The sequence below is a fragment of the Taudactylus pleione genome, unplaced genomic scaffold (assembly GCF_031769625.1).
Source record: "Taudactylus pleione unplaced genomic scaffold, aTauple2 ptg000229l, whole genome shotgun sequence".
In the NCBI taxonomy this organism is placed as follows: domain Eukaryota; kingdom Metazoa; phylum Chordata; class Amphibia; order Anura; family Myobatrachidae; genus Taudactylus; species Taudactylus pleione.
In genome coordinates this window covers 2,376,102-2,390,840 of record NW_028284631.1, presented here as the reverse complement: position 1 = coordinate 2,390,840, position 14,739 = coordinate 2,376,102, and the positions used below count along the sequence as shown (strand labels likewise).

Below are 14,739 nucleotides of genomic sequence, written 5' to 3'. Positions count from 1 at the left end.
GGGGCCCCTGTAAATAGAGGGGCCCCCTCCAGGGTCAGTGTGGCCCTGCCGAGAACAGGTGCCCTGTGGCACCTGTTCCCGTATGGGGGCTCAGCTGCTGCGGCTCTGTGTTCTATTGCATGCAGCAGCACAGTCAGTTAGGGGGACTAGGTAGCAGCTCTGCCTGCAGGTCAGAGGAGTAATTAGCAGTGGGGATGGAGCAGTAGCCTCTGCGTGGCTTGGGGGAAGGGGTGGTAGGCTCCGTGTGGCTTGAAGGGGGCCTCCACAACTTAGTTGCTCAGGGGCCCTCACAAGTGTTAATCCGAGTCCAGTGCTAAGACACTGGACTCGGTCTCCAGTAAATAATAGTTAATTAACTCAGGCTTAGTCAAGTATGGAAACATTATATATATATTTCTAAACATTACTAGCAGCTCTATAATACAGATATACAATATAGATTTTAGGGATAGTGGTCATTTCAACAGAAATCTAGCACACCCAAGTAATAAAGAATTCTAAAAACAAACAAACAACTCCTGTAGTATATTAGACATAGGAACTGACGTGCTCCTCTAATTCTAATGGTCTGTGTACTACATTTCCTGTGGCAAAACCCAGTACTGTCCAGAGAAAGGCCTGATTGTTATCTATACAAAACCTGACCCACTGGCCACATTTTTTGGTATTTTCATAAATCACTAAGAAACTGTGTTTTGGTTATTTATGAAATACAAACCAGACACTTCTCGCCGAGGTTTTTATTTTTATAGTACATGGAATTTTTATACAGTGTCTTAATATTTATGTTCATGCAGTCAAACATATTCTTCACATTGTCCTTCAACCTCGACCATGTCCTTGAACCTGTCAAATCTTAATCGTATAATAGTGCTTTACAGGTTTATTATACAGTACATATAATTTACTTGTCAACTGTTTTTGAGCAGTAGAAGCTGTAACGTCTGGCTGAGTATGTTAATTAGTTGTGTCTTCCATTCTAAAACAGACTAGGCTGGGAACTGGGGTGGACCTTATTGTCCCATTGCAATCTGTTACCAACAGTGACAAAGCTCTAGAACATTAGTGCTGAGTGGTTCATAATATTGTTACACCTAAGACAGCAAAATAAGTGGTATGGGATTTTATACTTAAATATTACATTTAAAAATTAAATTACTGTTTTTGTTTTAGCAAATATTGCTAAACCTGGGATCTGACAAGTCTACTTGAAGTGAGTGGGTCATTGAAACTGTGTTTTTTGGAAAATCTCTGCTACAGTATTTGCCCCCTCCATAAATGGCTGGGAAAAATCATAGTAATGGGTCATTGAACGCCCTCATACAGAAGCTGTTTATTACTTATCTTAAAAGAAACTTAAAGTTTAGGTGCTTTCCCTCCTAGAATGTACGGGATCCCAAATTTTGGGGTGAGTTCCCGGATTTCTGAGAGAGCAAACAAATCTCCTGGGAGCACATACCTTCTGTCAGTAGGTACTGTCTCTTGATGTGTACCAGCCATGTCATCCAGCCCCAGTGGGTTGGGAGGGCTTTGTGACAGCATTGCAGTGATCACACACTTGTCCATTCTCCTGGTAGTGCAGTAGTTTTCTTGGACTAAAGTAGATCAGTCCCCATGGATCTCCAATTAAGTGGATCACGTCATTCTGCCATTGTCTCTAGCTTGGCCAATGCACAGAGTATAGTGCAGTAAGGCTGTGAAGACTTGATGCTTGACACCATGTGTCTCCAAAGCTCCCTTCTTGATCTCCTCTTGGACCTAGAAAATCTTCAAGTAGGAATAAACGTTGTCATCAAGCCATTCCTACGTAATCTTTTTCTACCTTGCCTCCAGATCTCCTTGAAGTACATAACCAGAATAATCTGGCTAGCAAAGACATATATACAATTGTTTATTTCCCCTATAATACCCAATGATGCTAATGTCCAGTAATCCAGGCCAGAGCCTTAACTAGACTTTTTGGTCCCCTGTGCCAGAGAGAGCATTAGCGCCTCCCCCCCCCCTCCTCACCACCATTTTTTAGACAGGGACGTAAGATAGAGCACCTGAAAAAGGGCCATGGCCTCATGGGAAGGGCCAGGGAAGAGATAGGGGAACAAAAACTTCAAACAAAAACGCCAGTATAGAGGAGCCTTGACGCTGGCCTGGCGCTTATTCATATATTTGCAAATGTATATAACTAATACCTCTGAATTTCTATTATTATGTAGGATTCAAGTATTTTTGTTTTTATTGCTGCAGTGTGCTGGAGGGAATCTCCCTTTTTTTCCTGTGGTTCAAGAGATAGGGGAAGCCAGGAGATGATGGGGATAAAAGAGGAGGAAGCTACAAGTGGGAATGATAGTAAACAGGAAAATTGCCAGGCCCAAACAGCGCCCCCTGCCCTTCGGTGCCCTGTGCCATGGCACTGGTCACATTATCCTAGTTAGGGCCCTGATCCAGGCCGGCCCAACCCCAATTATTTTGATAAGTGAATAGCGATACTTGCACTCAAGGTAGATCTACTTGGAGGAACATTAATATACCAGAGATTAATGTGGGGAAACATGGTAAGGTAAATGCTAGAGATACTGTACATGTGAGAGAATATTACACTGATCGCTATACACAGATCACACTGATTGTTATACACAGATCACACTGATTGTTATACACAGATCACACTGATTGTTATACACAGAAGAACACAATAAGACAATGATTTTGAAATGAAGCACAGTCAATACAGTTCAAAATATTACAATCTAGCGCCCTCTTCACAATTGCTGCATTTGGCTCTATAATAAATAATTATTTTTATGAAGGAAGAAGAGGGGAATTAGAAGAGGAGAGGAAGGGGGAGGTCTGCAAGAAGAATAACGTAGCTCCCTGGTGGCTGCTCCTGGAGGAGGAACCAGCCAGTGCAGCAATCTGGCAGCAGATAATCCCCGGCCAGCACACTTGAGTGAGAGCCCAGTTTAGTATGAAGAAACAACAATCAGAAAAAGATACCGGTTATTTGGGCTCCCGCCTCTGGTTGGAGCCTTACGCAGCTGCATACCCAGAGTATATATGGGGTAGGCCTTGGCCCTGTTTGGAACACATTATTTATAGATAGAAATTACAAAGTCATCACTTCAGTATTCACCAGAAAATGTGTAATATAGGGGATAATGCTCCCCCTACTGTCAGTTATTACCAGTGAGTCACCTTCCCAGGACCTATAGTCATGGAACCTCTTTGTGCCATCTAAAATCCTTGTAATGTACACTAGGTGATACATTTACCCTTATATAACATCAACTTTTGTAGCACAGGACACATTCTGTATTTTAGTAAGATAACATAATCTATATAATGCGATACTCAGAGCTCCTCTGCATGTAAAATAAAGCAGAAAGACGCTGCTACAGAACTAAGAGACGTGCTTTGTTAGCCAGCAGCTGTCAGGATGTGGGAAATGAGTTATGAAAAGCCATCTTGAGGTTAGAAGACTTTTCATAACATTAAATGATGGTTTAAGTTCAGACACTAGAAGTGAATGACACATAATAAATAGGCTTCATTTAGCCTAAGGGGCCTATTTATCAAACAGTGATAAATGACCTAAGGCCTAGCATTTCTATTTGCGGTGATTTAAGAATGGATTTTGTGGCAACAATCTGCTGCCCCAGTGAAGCCTGTGAATGTTTACACTGCCGAGTTCCATCCTGCTGGCAGTGATACTGCACATGCACATTGGGCCTGATTCAGAGCCGCTCGCTAGCGCACAGCGTTCGCAAGCGCTCGATGTTTGTTATCTGCTCATGCGCCGCGCCCGGCGTGCGCCCCGTCAAAGGACTGAAGTTCAGTCGCTACGAGGCTCGCTACAAGATGGGGCGGCTGTCGATGGAGAGTGACAGCTCGCCCCGTTTTGTAGGCGTGTAGGGGTGGCGGTTGGCCAAACGCAGGCGTTCCCTTAGGAACGCCTGGCGTTTGAGGGAGGACCTACTGACATCACAACTGATGTCAGTAGTGGACTTCCTGCTCTATTGGAGCAGGAAGTCCACTCGGCCTTGCGGCACCCGAGCACCCTGCCACAGGGTCTCGTCGCAAGGCCGATGGTCGCGATTATCGCGACCGGCTCCTTGCCGCTCGCACAAGCTGTGGGCGGGCTCCCACAGCTTTGTGAGCGACATGAGACAAAAAAATAAAACCGCCCACATTACCTGCGAGCGGCCGTCCCTTATGATTGGTTCTGATCAGGCCCTTTGTGAGGGCACACAGAAGCGAGATGGATACCTTGTTGCACTCTAGACCCTCTTTCCATAGGTACTGTAGGAGTAGACTAATGTGTTCATTCCTGCAGTTGGACTTGATAAATAGTACAACAGCAATGGTGTTCTCGTTACCTACCGAAACGCAGGAGATATCGCAGATGGCTTAATAAATAGCCTTGTTACTTAATTTAGTGGTACTCATGTAGATAACACAATTTCTCCATGATAATAGTGGTCCTATGGTTTGATAAATCGGCCCCAAAATCTGATATAAAGTCTATACTTGCATTAATGGCAACCCTAGTACCGTTTCTGTGGGTGATCCCATATTCCGTTTGTCCTCCTTTTATAGTCACATCTTTATATAGTACAGACATCTAATGAATCCTATCTGTATCTAAATATAAACCTGATGTGCAGCCCTAGATGAAGTCATAATTAAACTCTTATCTACTTTACCTAAAAACTGGATAAGGACAAACCTGCCAAAACTGAGACTGTTATGAGGTATGTGTCAGGTGTCCCAAGGAAAACACCCTTGTGTGTGCGTATCCGAAGGAATCAGTAGCACCACAAATATATGAGTGATGCAAATAGGATGTATTCACTCGCACGGGGTACAGTGCAGACTTGTAAACAGGCTTGGGCAGACTCCCCCTCAGTGACAGGAGCCGGTTGCTGCACAGTAGTATTAAGTGCAGCACTCGGCTCCTGATACTGTGAGGGAGCCGACACTGCACACAGGGCAGTCCGCACCTCCTGCTCCCCAACACCCCCGGCCCCCCAGTAAAAACACGGGAGTCGGGACTACGGAGTTTGGCCCAGTGTGTACACACTCTTCCCGCTTGGCCACTCCCCCTGTCCACGAGGTCACCCCCCCTTTTTGGCGACGTTGATGTAGGGAACCCAGAACTGGAACCTGATGTAGGGAACTCAGAACTGGAACCTGATGTAAGGAACTCAGAACTGGTACTTGACAAGCCACACAAGAAAAAAAAACAGAATGAGCAGACTGATATCTCAGATGAACTGGGTCCACTGTAAATTAGGATTGCAATAATAGTAATGTCTCGAATAACACTGGGGATTGCAGATGGAAAGGAGCTCAATAGTAGTAATATCCCAAATAACTGGTGAATATAGGTGAACAGAAATGCAAATGACAGTGATGTCTCGGGTAACATTGGAGGTTGTAGATGAACAGGAAAATAACCTGAATGTTGAAGTGATGCTGGGCAGGTATTCGAGAGGACACTGGGAGCCAACCGACGGCAACACAGAGAAATCAGGAGTACCAGGAACAGATCCAGCAAGGTGAGCGAAGATACAGAAGCCTGACACAGAGAGACTGAGACCTAGAGTCTGACACCAAAGTTATGGCATGATCATCTGACAAGGGAAGCACTGTGGTGCAGGCTTAAATTAAGGAATCACAGGTGCAGCCCACTGCTGCTAAAATCAGGCAATCAACCCCAGCTACAGCAGGATCACAGACAGGCCATAGGACTAGGTCGGCTGGATATGCTGGTAGCACCACAGGGGAGAGCAGCACCACTGGTAGGAGAGTGGTACTGCAATGGATCATGGCAGTAAGCTATGTAACTCAAAAGCCTGGGTCCCCTAATAAAATCACGACTGTACACTTCAAGCACCATCTGCTCTGTTCCAAAACAATTATAATCACTACAAGCTACTATTACATTCACAACTGATCTATGCGCCTGAACTATATCCAAATTCCTTTAACATTGCCTGAAACAACTTGTGTGACTGGATGTCAAGCTAGTGCTTGAAGGTAATTTATTTATAAAATAACCAAATCTTTATGTCATCCATAAAAATGGTAAATAATCAAATCCTTCCAGTAACACCTGCAAGAATGGTTTCTGAGTACCCAGAAACCCCCCTGACAGAGGTGATAGCAGACGCCATGTACTTAAGCCCCGCCCCCTCAAAGCATTCGGCTGCAATTTGCACGTCATTTGTCCCCGCCCCCTCCGATCGACCCGCAAATTGCGGCATTTTGCTTTGAGGGGGAGGGGCCTAACTACATGGTGCCAGCTTGCCAGGTCTCCTTCCCATTAGATCTGCTGCAAGGTAAGTTTGTTTGTAATGTATGTGTGACATATGTGTGTTTATACTGTATATGTGTGTGTGTAAAGTATGTGTGACATGTATGTGTGTGTATATGTATGTATGTGCGGATATCTATGTATATATATATATATATATATATATATACACGGAAACCCCCCCATAAAAATCCTGTGTTTGCCCCAGCCTTCAGAGACATCCTAGCACTACTCTATAATTTCCTCTTGTACAATGTTAAAATGCTGTTCCCTAAATGAGAGTTGTCAGCCTTCCACGGCACCTACTGTTTTCCCAGGTGTGATATATCTGAGAGGGAAAAGAAGAATGGTGCCTTTATAGAGAAGTATTGCTATATAACGCAGGGCCGTAGCTTGGGTAGTGCGGCCGGTGCCATCGCACAGAGCTCCACAGGCCAGGGGGCACTGTTTGGGCCTGTCAAATTTCTGTTTATTATCATTCTTGCTTGTAGCTTCCTCTTATTTCATCCCCAGCATCTTCTGGCCTCCCCTATCTCTTCCCTGGCCCTTCCCCATGAAGCCATGGCCCTTTTTTGGGTGCATTATGTCCCTTTGAAAAATGAGGGGGGCGCAAATGCTCTTTCTGGCACAGGGCGCCAAAAAGTCTAGTTACGGCTCTGATATAACGGCTGTACTTGAATCATGCAACAAGTTTACAGGGAGACAATTTATAGTAACTTTATATATCTGTACGTTCTTCTAAACTTGTATAACTAAATGTTTTCTAGTGATAGTATACTATGGGGTATATTTATCTAAGAGAGATCCCTAAATTTAGCAAAAATGTCAGGTTTTTGGGGATTTAGGGACTATCCATATCAATGCCCACAGTCTGTGATGGCCGTCACCGGGTATCATCAGAGGCACTCTCCTCCTATAGCTATAGCTTCCTCATGCAAATCATGGATAAGCTGGTCACTGGTTATTTAAAAAGGACATCGACGATACTCGTACCTCTGGCTGTTCTCCCTATGCCTTTGCCATCTCAGGATAGCAATAGCAGATGCGGTGATATATGATATAAGAAATATGGCGTTATTATTCCATTTTTTTTTTATTAAAGCATTCAGTATAAAGATTTTTTGTTACTTCAAATGTTATTATATCTTTTTTTTTTTCTTAACAAATCTGCACCTAGAAGCCCAAGTCCCAATGCTGGGTCACACATGGGCAGTAGGGACCATAACCGACCGGCCATAAGCCTATGCTCATTGCTACCAGCCAGTAGGACCTGAGCATTACTAATAAATAACCCAGAAAAAATATTTGCTATCATCACAATGAGCAGCAATAGAAAATATATCTTTTCAGGGCTATTTGATAAATTGGTCCATATGTGTTTCCTTTCTATTTTTCTTTTATCTAGGAGTCCTATGTAGAAATATTACACAGCTGTAATCAAGGGCAAATCTCACTCTCCCAGATAAGGTTTAAATATGTGCTATGTTTGGTACGTGTTCACTTGATGTATTATTAAAGCACAACCACAATGTCTCAGTGTATTATAGATTTATATAGGTGCCATCCTTCTTTTTTCTTTATCTTCTTCTATCACTGATTTAACTTTTATATTCTTTGAAAACTAGCTCTTCCTCCCTGGGTGAATCAGCATACAGCCAGACTGAGGGGGGCGGACATATAAAGTTAATCACTGGGGACATGGCCTCTCTGAGCTGCTACACCCCCCAGCAGTCACATGGGCTGCTATAATTATGAACTTGAGCTGTGGCTTTTTGAACTTGGCTTATAAAGGGCTGGAGCCCACAAGGGAATAGTTTGTAACTAAATTCATCAGAAACACAAGCAAAAGAAAATGTTTTAATCCTTTGCTAGTGCCATCCAAAATGTTCTCAAGCCTCAGTTCCAGTATAAAGTATAAATATGAAGTAGGGTGGCTGTTATATGAAAACAATGGTGAGATTGTTATCTCTAACTGTACCCCTCATGAAGTCACACTGACAACACCTGTTGTCAGAGATGAAACATGTTGGCCATGGTCCTGGTCCAGGGCTAACTGTGTATGATGTTAATACCTACAAATTGAAATGTTCCGAAAGGTCTACATAAAATACTCATTTAGATAAGCTGTCTATACCGTTTAACTATTGTACATATAAATTTGTCTTTATTGAATAAGATGTGGATTTGTACAATTGGTGCACTATGATTGTTGGTTTTCTCCATCTTTGAAGCTACTGCATTGAATGTTCGGAGGAAATGTACTTTCTTGGAGGAATTTCCTGTTTCAGACATGTTTTTTGAACACTTGAGGTGCCGCTTTGTCTTCTGTCTGCTTTATATATTTATCTTTTATATAATGTTGCAAAGCATGTGTCTAGCTGCTGTGCATTAGAAAGCTGTAGGGAAGCTCTGCCCTTCCTTCACCTTACTGCTCTCACTGGCTGCCTGACAGTTAAAACCACAGTCTTACTTCTCCCACGATAACTAGCAGAATGAAAGGGTCAGGGATGATGGAGAAAGAGATGAGTGAGTGTCGAGATGAAAGAGAGAAAAGGGGGAGGGGGACAGAGATGAAAAAGGGAGGGGCCAGATACAAAGGAGAGAGACAGACAGGGGTGTGTGGGGGAGGTAGAGATGAGATGACGGGTGGAAGATTACTGTCAGTACTTGAAGCTGGCACCTCCACCCCACCGTAACCTCAACACTCTCCCATGCATTCCCTGCCCCCACACAGACCTCCTCATCCTTTTGGGGAACTAAGATCAGAAAGAGAGGGAGATGGGAGAAGGAGACAGATATGAGAGAGACAGGGGGTGACAGAGAGAAAGATGAAAGGGGGGCAGGGATGAAAGAAACTAATGTGGGGTATAAGGCTGAAAGCCACAGGGGAGTATGAGGCTGGATAGACACGAGGGGGGAATGACATGAGTCTTGAGAGACACAGGCACGAGGCTGGAGAAACACGGGAGTTGAGGATGGAGAGATACTGGAGGGCATGAGGCTGCAGAGAAATAGGGGGGCACGCGCCCAATGTTTTAAATCTGCATGTGTCCTGGACACACTGCGCATGTGCCCCGATGGTTACCACTGGGGGACGCACATTGGAATTGCTTTAAGATCCATGCAATTCGGGGCTGTGTTGCAGTATAAGGGACTGCTTTGAAAGACGCAGTTCCAATGGCACCAGCTGCCATGTATCATCGGACATTCTGAGCAACCATAGAGATGCTCTAATATCCGATGGTGCGGCCAATGTTCGTTCGATGTTGTGAATATTTTCACACCATAGTGGATTAGAGCCGCAGCTGATGGGCATCTCAGTAGACAGACCATCAGCTGTATTATTAGCATAAATTTGTAATAGCGACTTCGACAGAAGCAGCGTCCACCTCTGAATCAGGCCCTCTATTACTGACTGAGGGGCATATACAATTAACCGCTGGGTTTCACCCGCGGCTAATTCTCGGGTAAAAGTCCCGCGACGCAGGGATTAGCTATTCAATTAAATAGCTTTTTTCCCGCGTCATTAGACCGGGACTCTTGCGCGAGAAAACACTGATTTCACGAGAACTGTGGAATCAGTGTGTTATACTCTCTCATGCGAGGCCGAACCGGGCGGATTCATGCGGTTTTTACCTCGCACCTACATGAGGTGTGAGGTAAAGCCCGAAAGCGGGGACTCGCGTGCGGGGTCTCAGGGACACCCGCGCATGGAATCCTAGCTAATTAAATCCCGACCAGCGCGATAATTTTACCCCACGGCTAATTGGATATGCCCCTGAGTGTACAAGTGCCAGCCATTTATTTTGGAGACTAAAAATGCACTGAGATATATGCAAATAACTCAGTCACTATGGCTTCAGGACAGGAGACCGGAGTGGTGAGTGAAGAGAAAGTGCTCAGTAACATGTCCTCAGTACCGGGCACCTTGTGGGCATCTTGTAAGTGTACGCCCTGGGGTGGCTGCGATTCTAATGGGTCTTTTCATGTTATTTTGTTAATATAAGCATTTCAAATGCAAAAAAAATATAATATTGTTAATATTTACCATTTTGGCACTTTCAAATTGTTTCAAAAATGTTGAAAACCATGGGTGATGTAATAAATATAACTGATCAAGCCAGAATGGATGTAGTCTCTTTCTATATTTACTCACTTATGTTAATTGAGCGGAGGTGGAATAATAATGGGTTTTGTATTGTTGTTGCTTTGCAGCGGATGAGCTGGAGTATATGAGACCAGCCGTATACAGGAATATAGCCCGGCAGCTGAACATCTCTCTCTCATCAGAGTCTATTCTGTCTGATGCCTTCCTGGCAGTCGCTGCAGAGATATTCACAGCAGGTAATATAATGGGTACAAGCCATCGTCTACACCCAGAGTAGGCAGTCATTATGTGGACGCAACCAATATTCACCATTTACTGGAAACCGGTAATGTCACTGAGACATGAGGACTAACTTTTCCTAAAATACTTGTTCTCTGCCTTGGATGTCATGTGATTTGTAAATAAGGCCTTCATCACTTATGGTGGTGTTTTTGCTAGGTCATAGTAAATGGTGAGATGCTCTGTGCCTTCCTGTGCATTTTGACTATCTTTAGCATTTGGGGCAACACTCAGGAGTCCTCAACCATATATTTTATATATATATATATATTTTCTTTGATTGAAAAATGTAAATCTGTTTTGTATTAATTGCAGTATCCAGTGTCTGTGTTCTAGCCATGAATGTCAGAATAGCTCTGTTCACTAAGAAAAACCTTTTCAGAATGCTTTTAGTGCACACTGGTGAATTTGTACTATACCACATCCAATCAGCAACTAGCTATTATCTCCCAAGTGAAAGACAATGAAAGCAGGTGTCTGATTGGTTGTATGGTTCAGTGTTAATTTATAGGTGTAAAGGGCCTCATACATCAGGTGGGCCTGTCCACTGATCCGACCGGAACTGATAATCCACTGACCATTGATAATTGCCAATCCGTCGGGGGAAATTCTTCATGTTAGAAATCCCTGATTTGTCCATTCCGATCATATTTTGGTCGGGATCGGCAAATTAGGGAAATCCAAAATGTTGGTTTTCACTGATGCCCTGACCACAGGGTTTGGGGATCAGGGAAATGCAACAATCCGTCGCTGATGTACAGGGCCCTTAAGTAATTGAACCCTAATTATTGTATGAAAATGTGACTCTTAATTGGATTTTTAAATTAAGTATTTTCCTTTTTTCATATTTAGATCCAGTTCAAAGTCATACAATTTGTATTATCTACCTTCATCTTCCACTGTAGGGATAACGTGGGGAAAGGTTGTCTCGCTGTATGCAGTGGCAGCAGGCCTCGCAGTGGACTGTGTCAAGCAGTCTCAGCCTGCACTGGTTCTGACCATCGTGGACTGTCTAGGGGAGTTTGTACGCAAGACTCTGGTCACTTGGCTAAAGAGGAGAGGAGGATGGGTAAATACACATTTCTGATAACACCCTCATGTATTACACTTTAGCTTTATCTATAATTCTCCATCAAAATTCAACATCCCTGCACATTGCCCTGTTCAGTAGTGGACAAGGCGGCTGTCACATGCGGCCCTCCCATCAGGAGTTATCTTTCTCCCTGGTCTCCTTGGTTGTTCTGTTATTAGTACCAGTATGGTTATGGTTATGGTACCAGTTATTGTTGGCTTACCATACTATCCCATTAAAAACCGGGCCACTCATGACTTACACAGGTTCTGTGTTTTTCACCTGGTTTTAATCAGCCACAGAACCTGTGTAATTCATGAGTGTCCAGATTAAAGGGATAATATGGTAAGCCTAGTTATGTATACATTAGGTAAAACAATACTTTCTCATATAACAATATATTTACACTTGCATGGTTGGTTTAGGACAGCAAATAGCTTACATGCCAGGAAAACTTTGCTGGTAACTCTACTCTGTCAGCCATAGAGAACACAAATATCAAAAATGTATTGGGCCTAATACATGACATCTGGTTACAGACGGTGACCATTTATCAAATGCAACTGGATTGTGTTGTCCTACCAGCCGGTGATCAGTACAACCCACGATCCCATCAGATGTGGAATATATAACCATAATTGTTCCCATATTGGGTGCCTGGAATGAAATGCAGATATTCCAGAATTACATGCGCATATTCATGTATAGAACTAAATGCACATATGCATGTCCAGAACTAAATGCGCATATTCCTGCATAGAACTAAATGCAAGATAAAATAGATATAGGCGCTGTCAAAAGCAGCTGGTTCAAAAGGAGTGTGTCAAACTCCAATATAGATACAATACTGAAAAGAAAAGGGGGGGATGAACAGCGCTAGGTATCAATAATAAATGAGTAATTCAGAGGTAAGTACCACTAACAGTAAATAATTGTATCACACTACATAGAATAAATAATCACATATTAATAATAATAATACATTTTGATAGAAGTGTTAATAACTCCCTTAATCAGTGATCTCATATGGCTTGGTTCATAGTAAATAGACATTTAATAATAAAACATCACAGCACAAAATTCATACTTAGAAAATCAAAACATATATGAAAAAATAAATAAATGAATAAATAAAGAGCAATGGTATTCTGATCCTGAGTTGATGGAAAATAGGTATTATCTCAGTCTATTGAAATCCACTGTTTCATAGAAAAATATATGATTAAAAATCAGAGTCAATGTGACAAAGTCATAAACTTATTATTATTAGCAGCATTCATATAAAGAAATGGAGTCAGATGTCGGGGCAATCCGGATGATTGTCCAGCAAATGTTATAGGTATATTACCAGCCTTTTAGAGTAGTCTATGTGACTTTATCTCCTGTTCAGGAGATGAATGGCTGAGTAAGTGGCTGAAAAGAGCTGAAAGAAATGCTGGTCCGAAACCTCCCGTTATAGTCTCCAATTCAGTGCAGTATTCCAGGGTTGGCAAACGCGTTTCGTTGTGGAAGACCCCCAGAACTTCGTCAGTAGCTTAGCGAGCGGCCTGATGAAAAAAATAAAAATACGCCCATCAGACCTGCGAGCTGCCTCCGACAGCAAGCGGGTCTGAATCAGGACCTAAATGTGCATATGTGTGTACAGAATTAAAAGAGTTGTCCTAATTTCTGCAGTGCCCACTATATGTATGCTTAGTATGATACTAGTCAACATCATCAGTGCACACTTGCAGCAGCCTATGGGCGGGATGTACTAAGGGCAGAAATGTGGCCAAACCCCCCAAAATACCATTTTTATATGTACTAAGCTGACCCGATTGGTAACCCTATCTCTAGATGGCATTACCCAATAGAAGCCTATGGGCTTCTTTTCATGTCCTGCACTGAAAGCAATACAATCGGATCCCTCCCAGTGTGCCCAGCAGCGCTCGTGTCATTCTGCGCATACGGATGCCAGAGGAACTTCTGGGTCATAAACCTGGAAGTCCCCCTATCGCACACGACAGTTCTTAACGGGAGACCTGTCCTTTATGATTTTCTAGGTACATACCGACGATATTATCGCCGGTATGTACCAGATAAGTTCTGGAATGTACAGCTTCGCGGATGCAATGCTTAGTACATCCCGCCCTGAACGCGGTCCAAAAGATTTGTAAGTGAGAACATCTTGTTAAAGCCCAGTTATGCCACTTCTGTCACAAGTGGAGATTCGACTGAAATGTGCATAAATCTGCAGCTCTGGAGCATGCATGGTGCGAAAACACGTAATACATGCTCTGCAAACAGGTGTTCACTCAGCTCTGCATCAGTATTACGTGACTAAAATAGAAAAAATATGTTCTTTCAATTAACAGAGATAAGGAGGAATTATTTATTTGTTAAAATGTTAATTTTGTAGGACATACCAAATGCAATGCTGTTAATTGTTTATTACAATACAAGCAATATAATGCTCAGTGCCATTGTTTTTTATATTGCCTCAGTCTATATATTAAAGGAATTTGAAGTATGAAACAAAACATATTGTAATTACCGATATTAGTATATGGGAAAGATTTCTGGACTGCACACCCTGAATATATATATAATGGGAGGTGCTACCTGATGAGACAAATTGCAGGCACAAAAACAGACAAATCTCAGGTGCACAACTCCAAATTATTAATAATATATAAATGCAATACAATTTTGCAATCAATAGAGGTTTTTAGCATAATCTTGGCCAAGGTTATGGGCCTACCCACCATATCCAGGTAACCTCTGTAGGGTAGGTCCCTAACATACTACGATTCAAATCCAGAGCGCAGGACACCCCCAAACTAGCCCAGCTAAGCCACCCCAGGGCACCGCCATAGTAAGAAAAGTGCAGTGTGAAAGAGTTAGGAGCAGCTACTGCTGCATATAAAGAATGAAAATAAAAAGTGAGGTACATATATAATAAACAAACAGTGAAGGGTTAAAATGTGTTAT

The 14,739-nt window shown here is 42.8% G+C and overlaps 1 protein-coding gene across 3 annotated transcripts in view; it reads left to right on the top strand.

Annotated features, from left to right (window-relative positions):
• Window positions 1–14,739, top strand: part of BOK (BCL2 family apoptosis regulator BOK) — a 110,696-nt gene that overhangs the window by 81,193 nt on the left and 14,764 nt on the right. For all 3 annotated transcript variants that reach the window (XM_088479280.1, XM_088479279.1, XM_088479278.1), the window contains 2 exons: window positions 10,526–10,654; window positions 11,603–11,766. In XM_088479280.1, coding sequence (XP_088335406.1) covers window positions 10,526–10,654; window positions 11,603–11,766 — 293 coding nt within the window. The remainder of the gene's footprint in view (window positions 1–10,525; window positions 10,655–11,602; window positions 11,767–14,739) is intronic.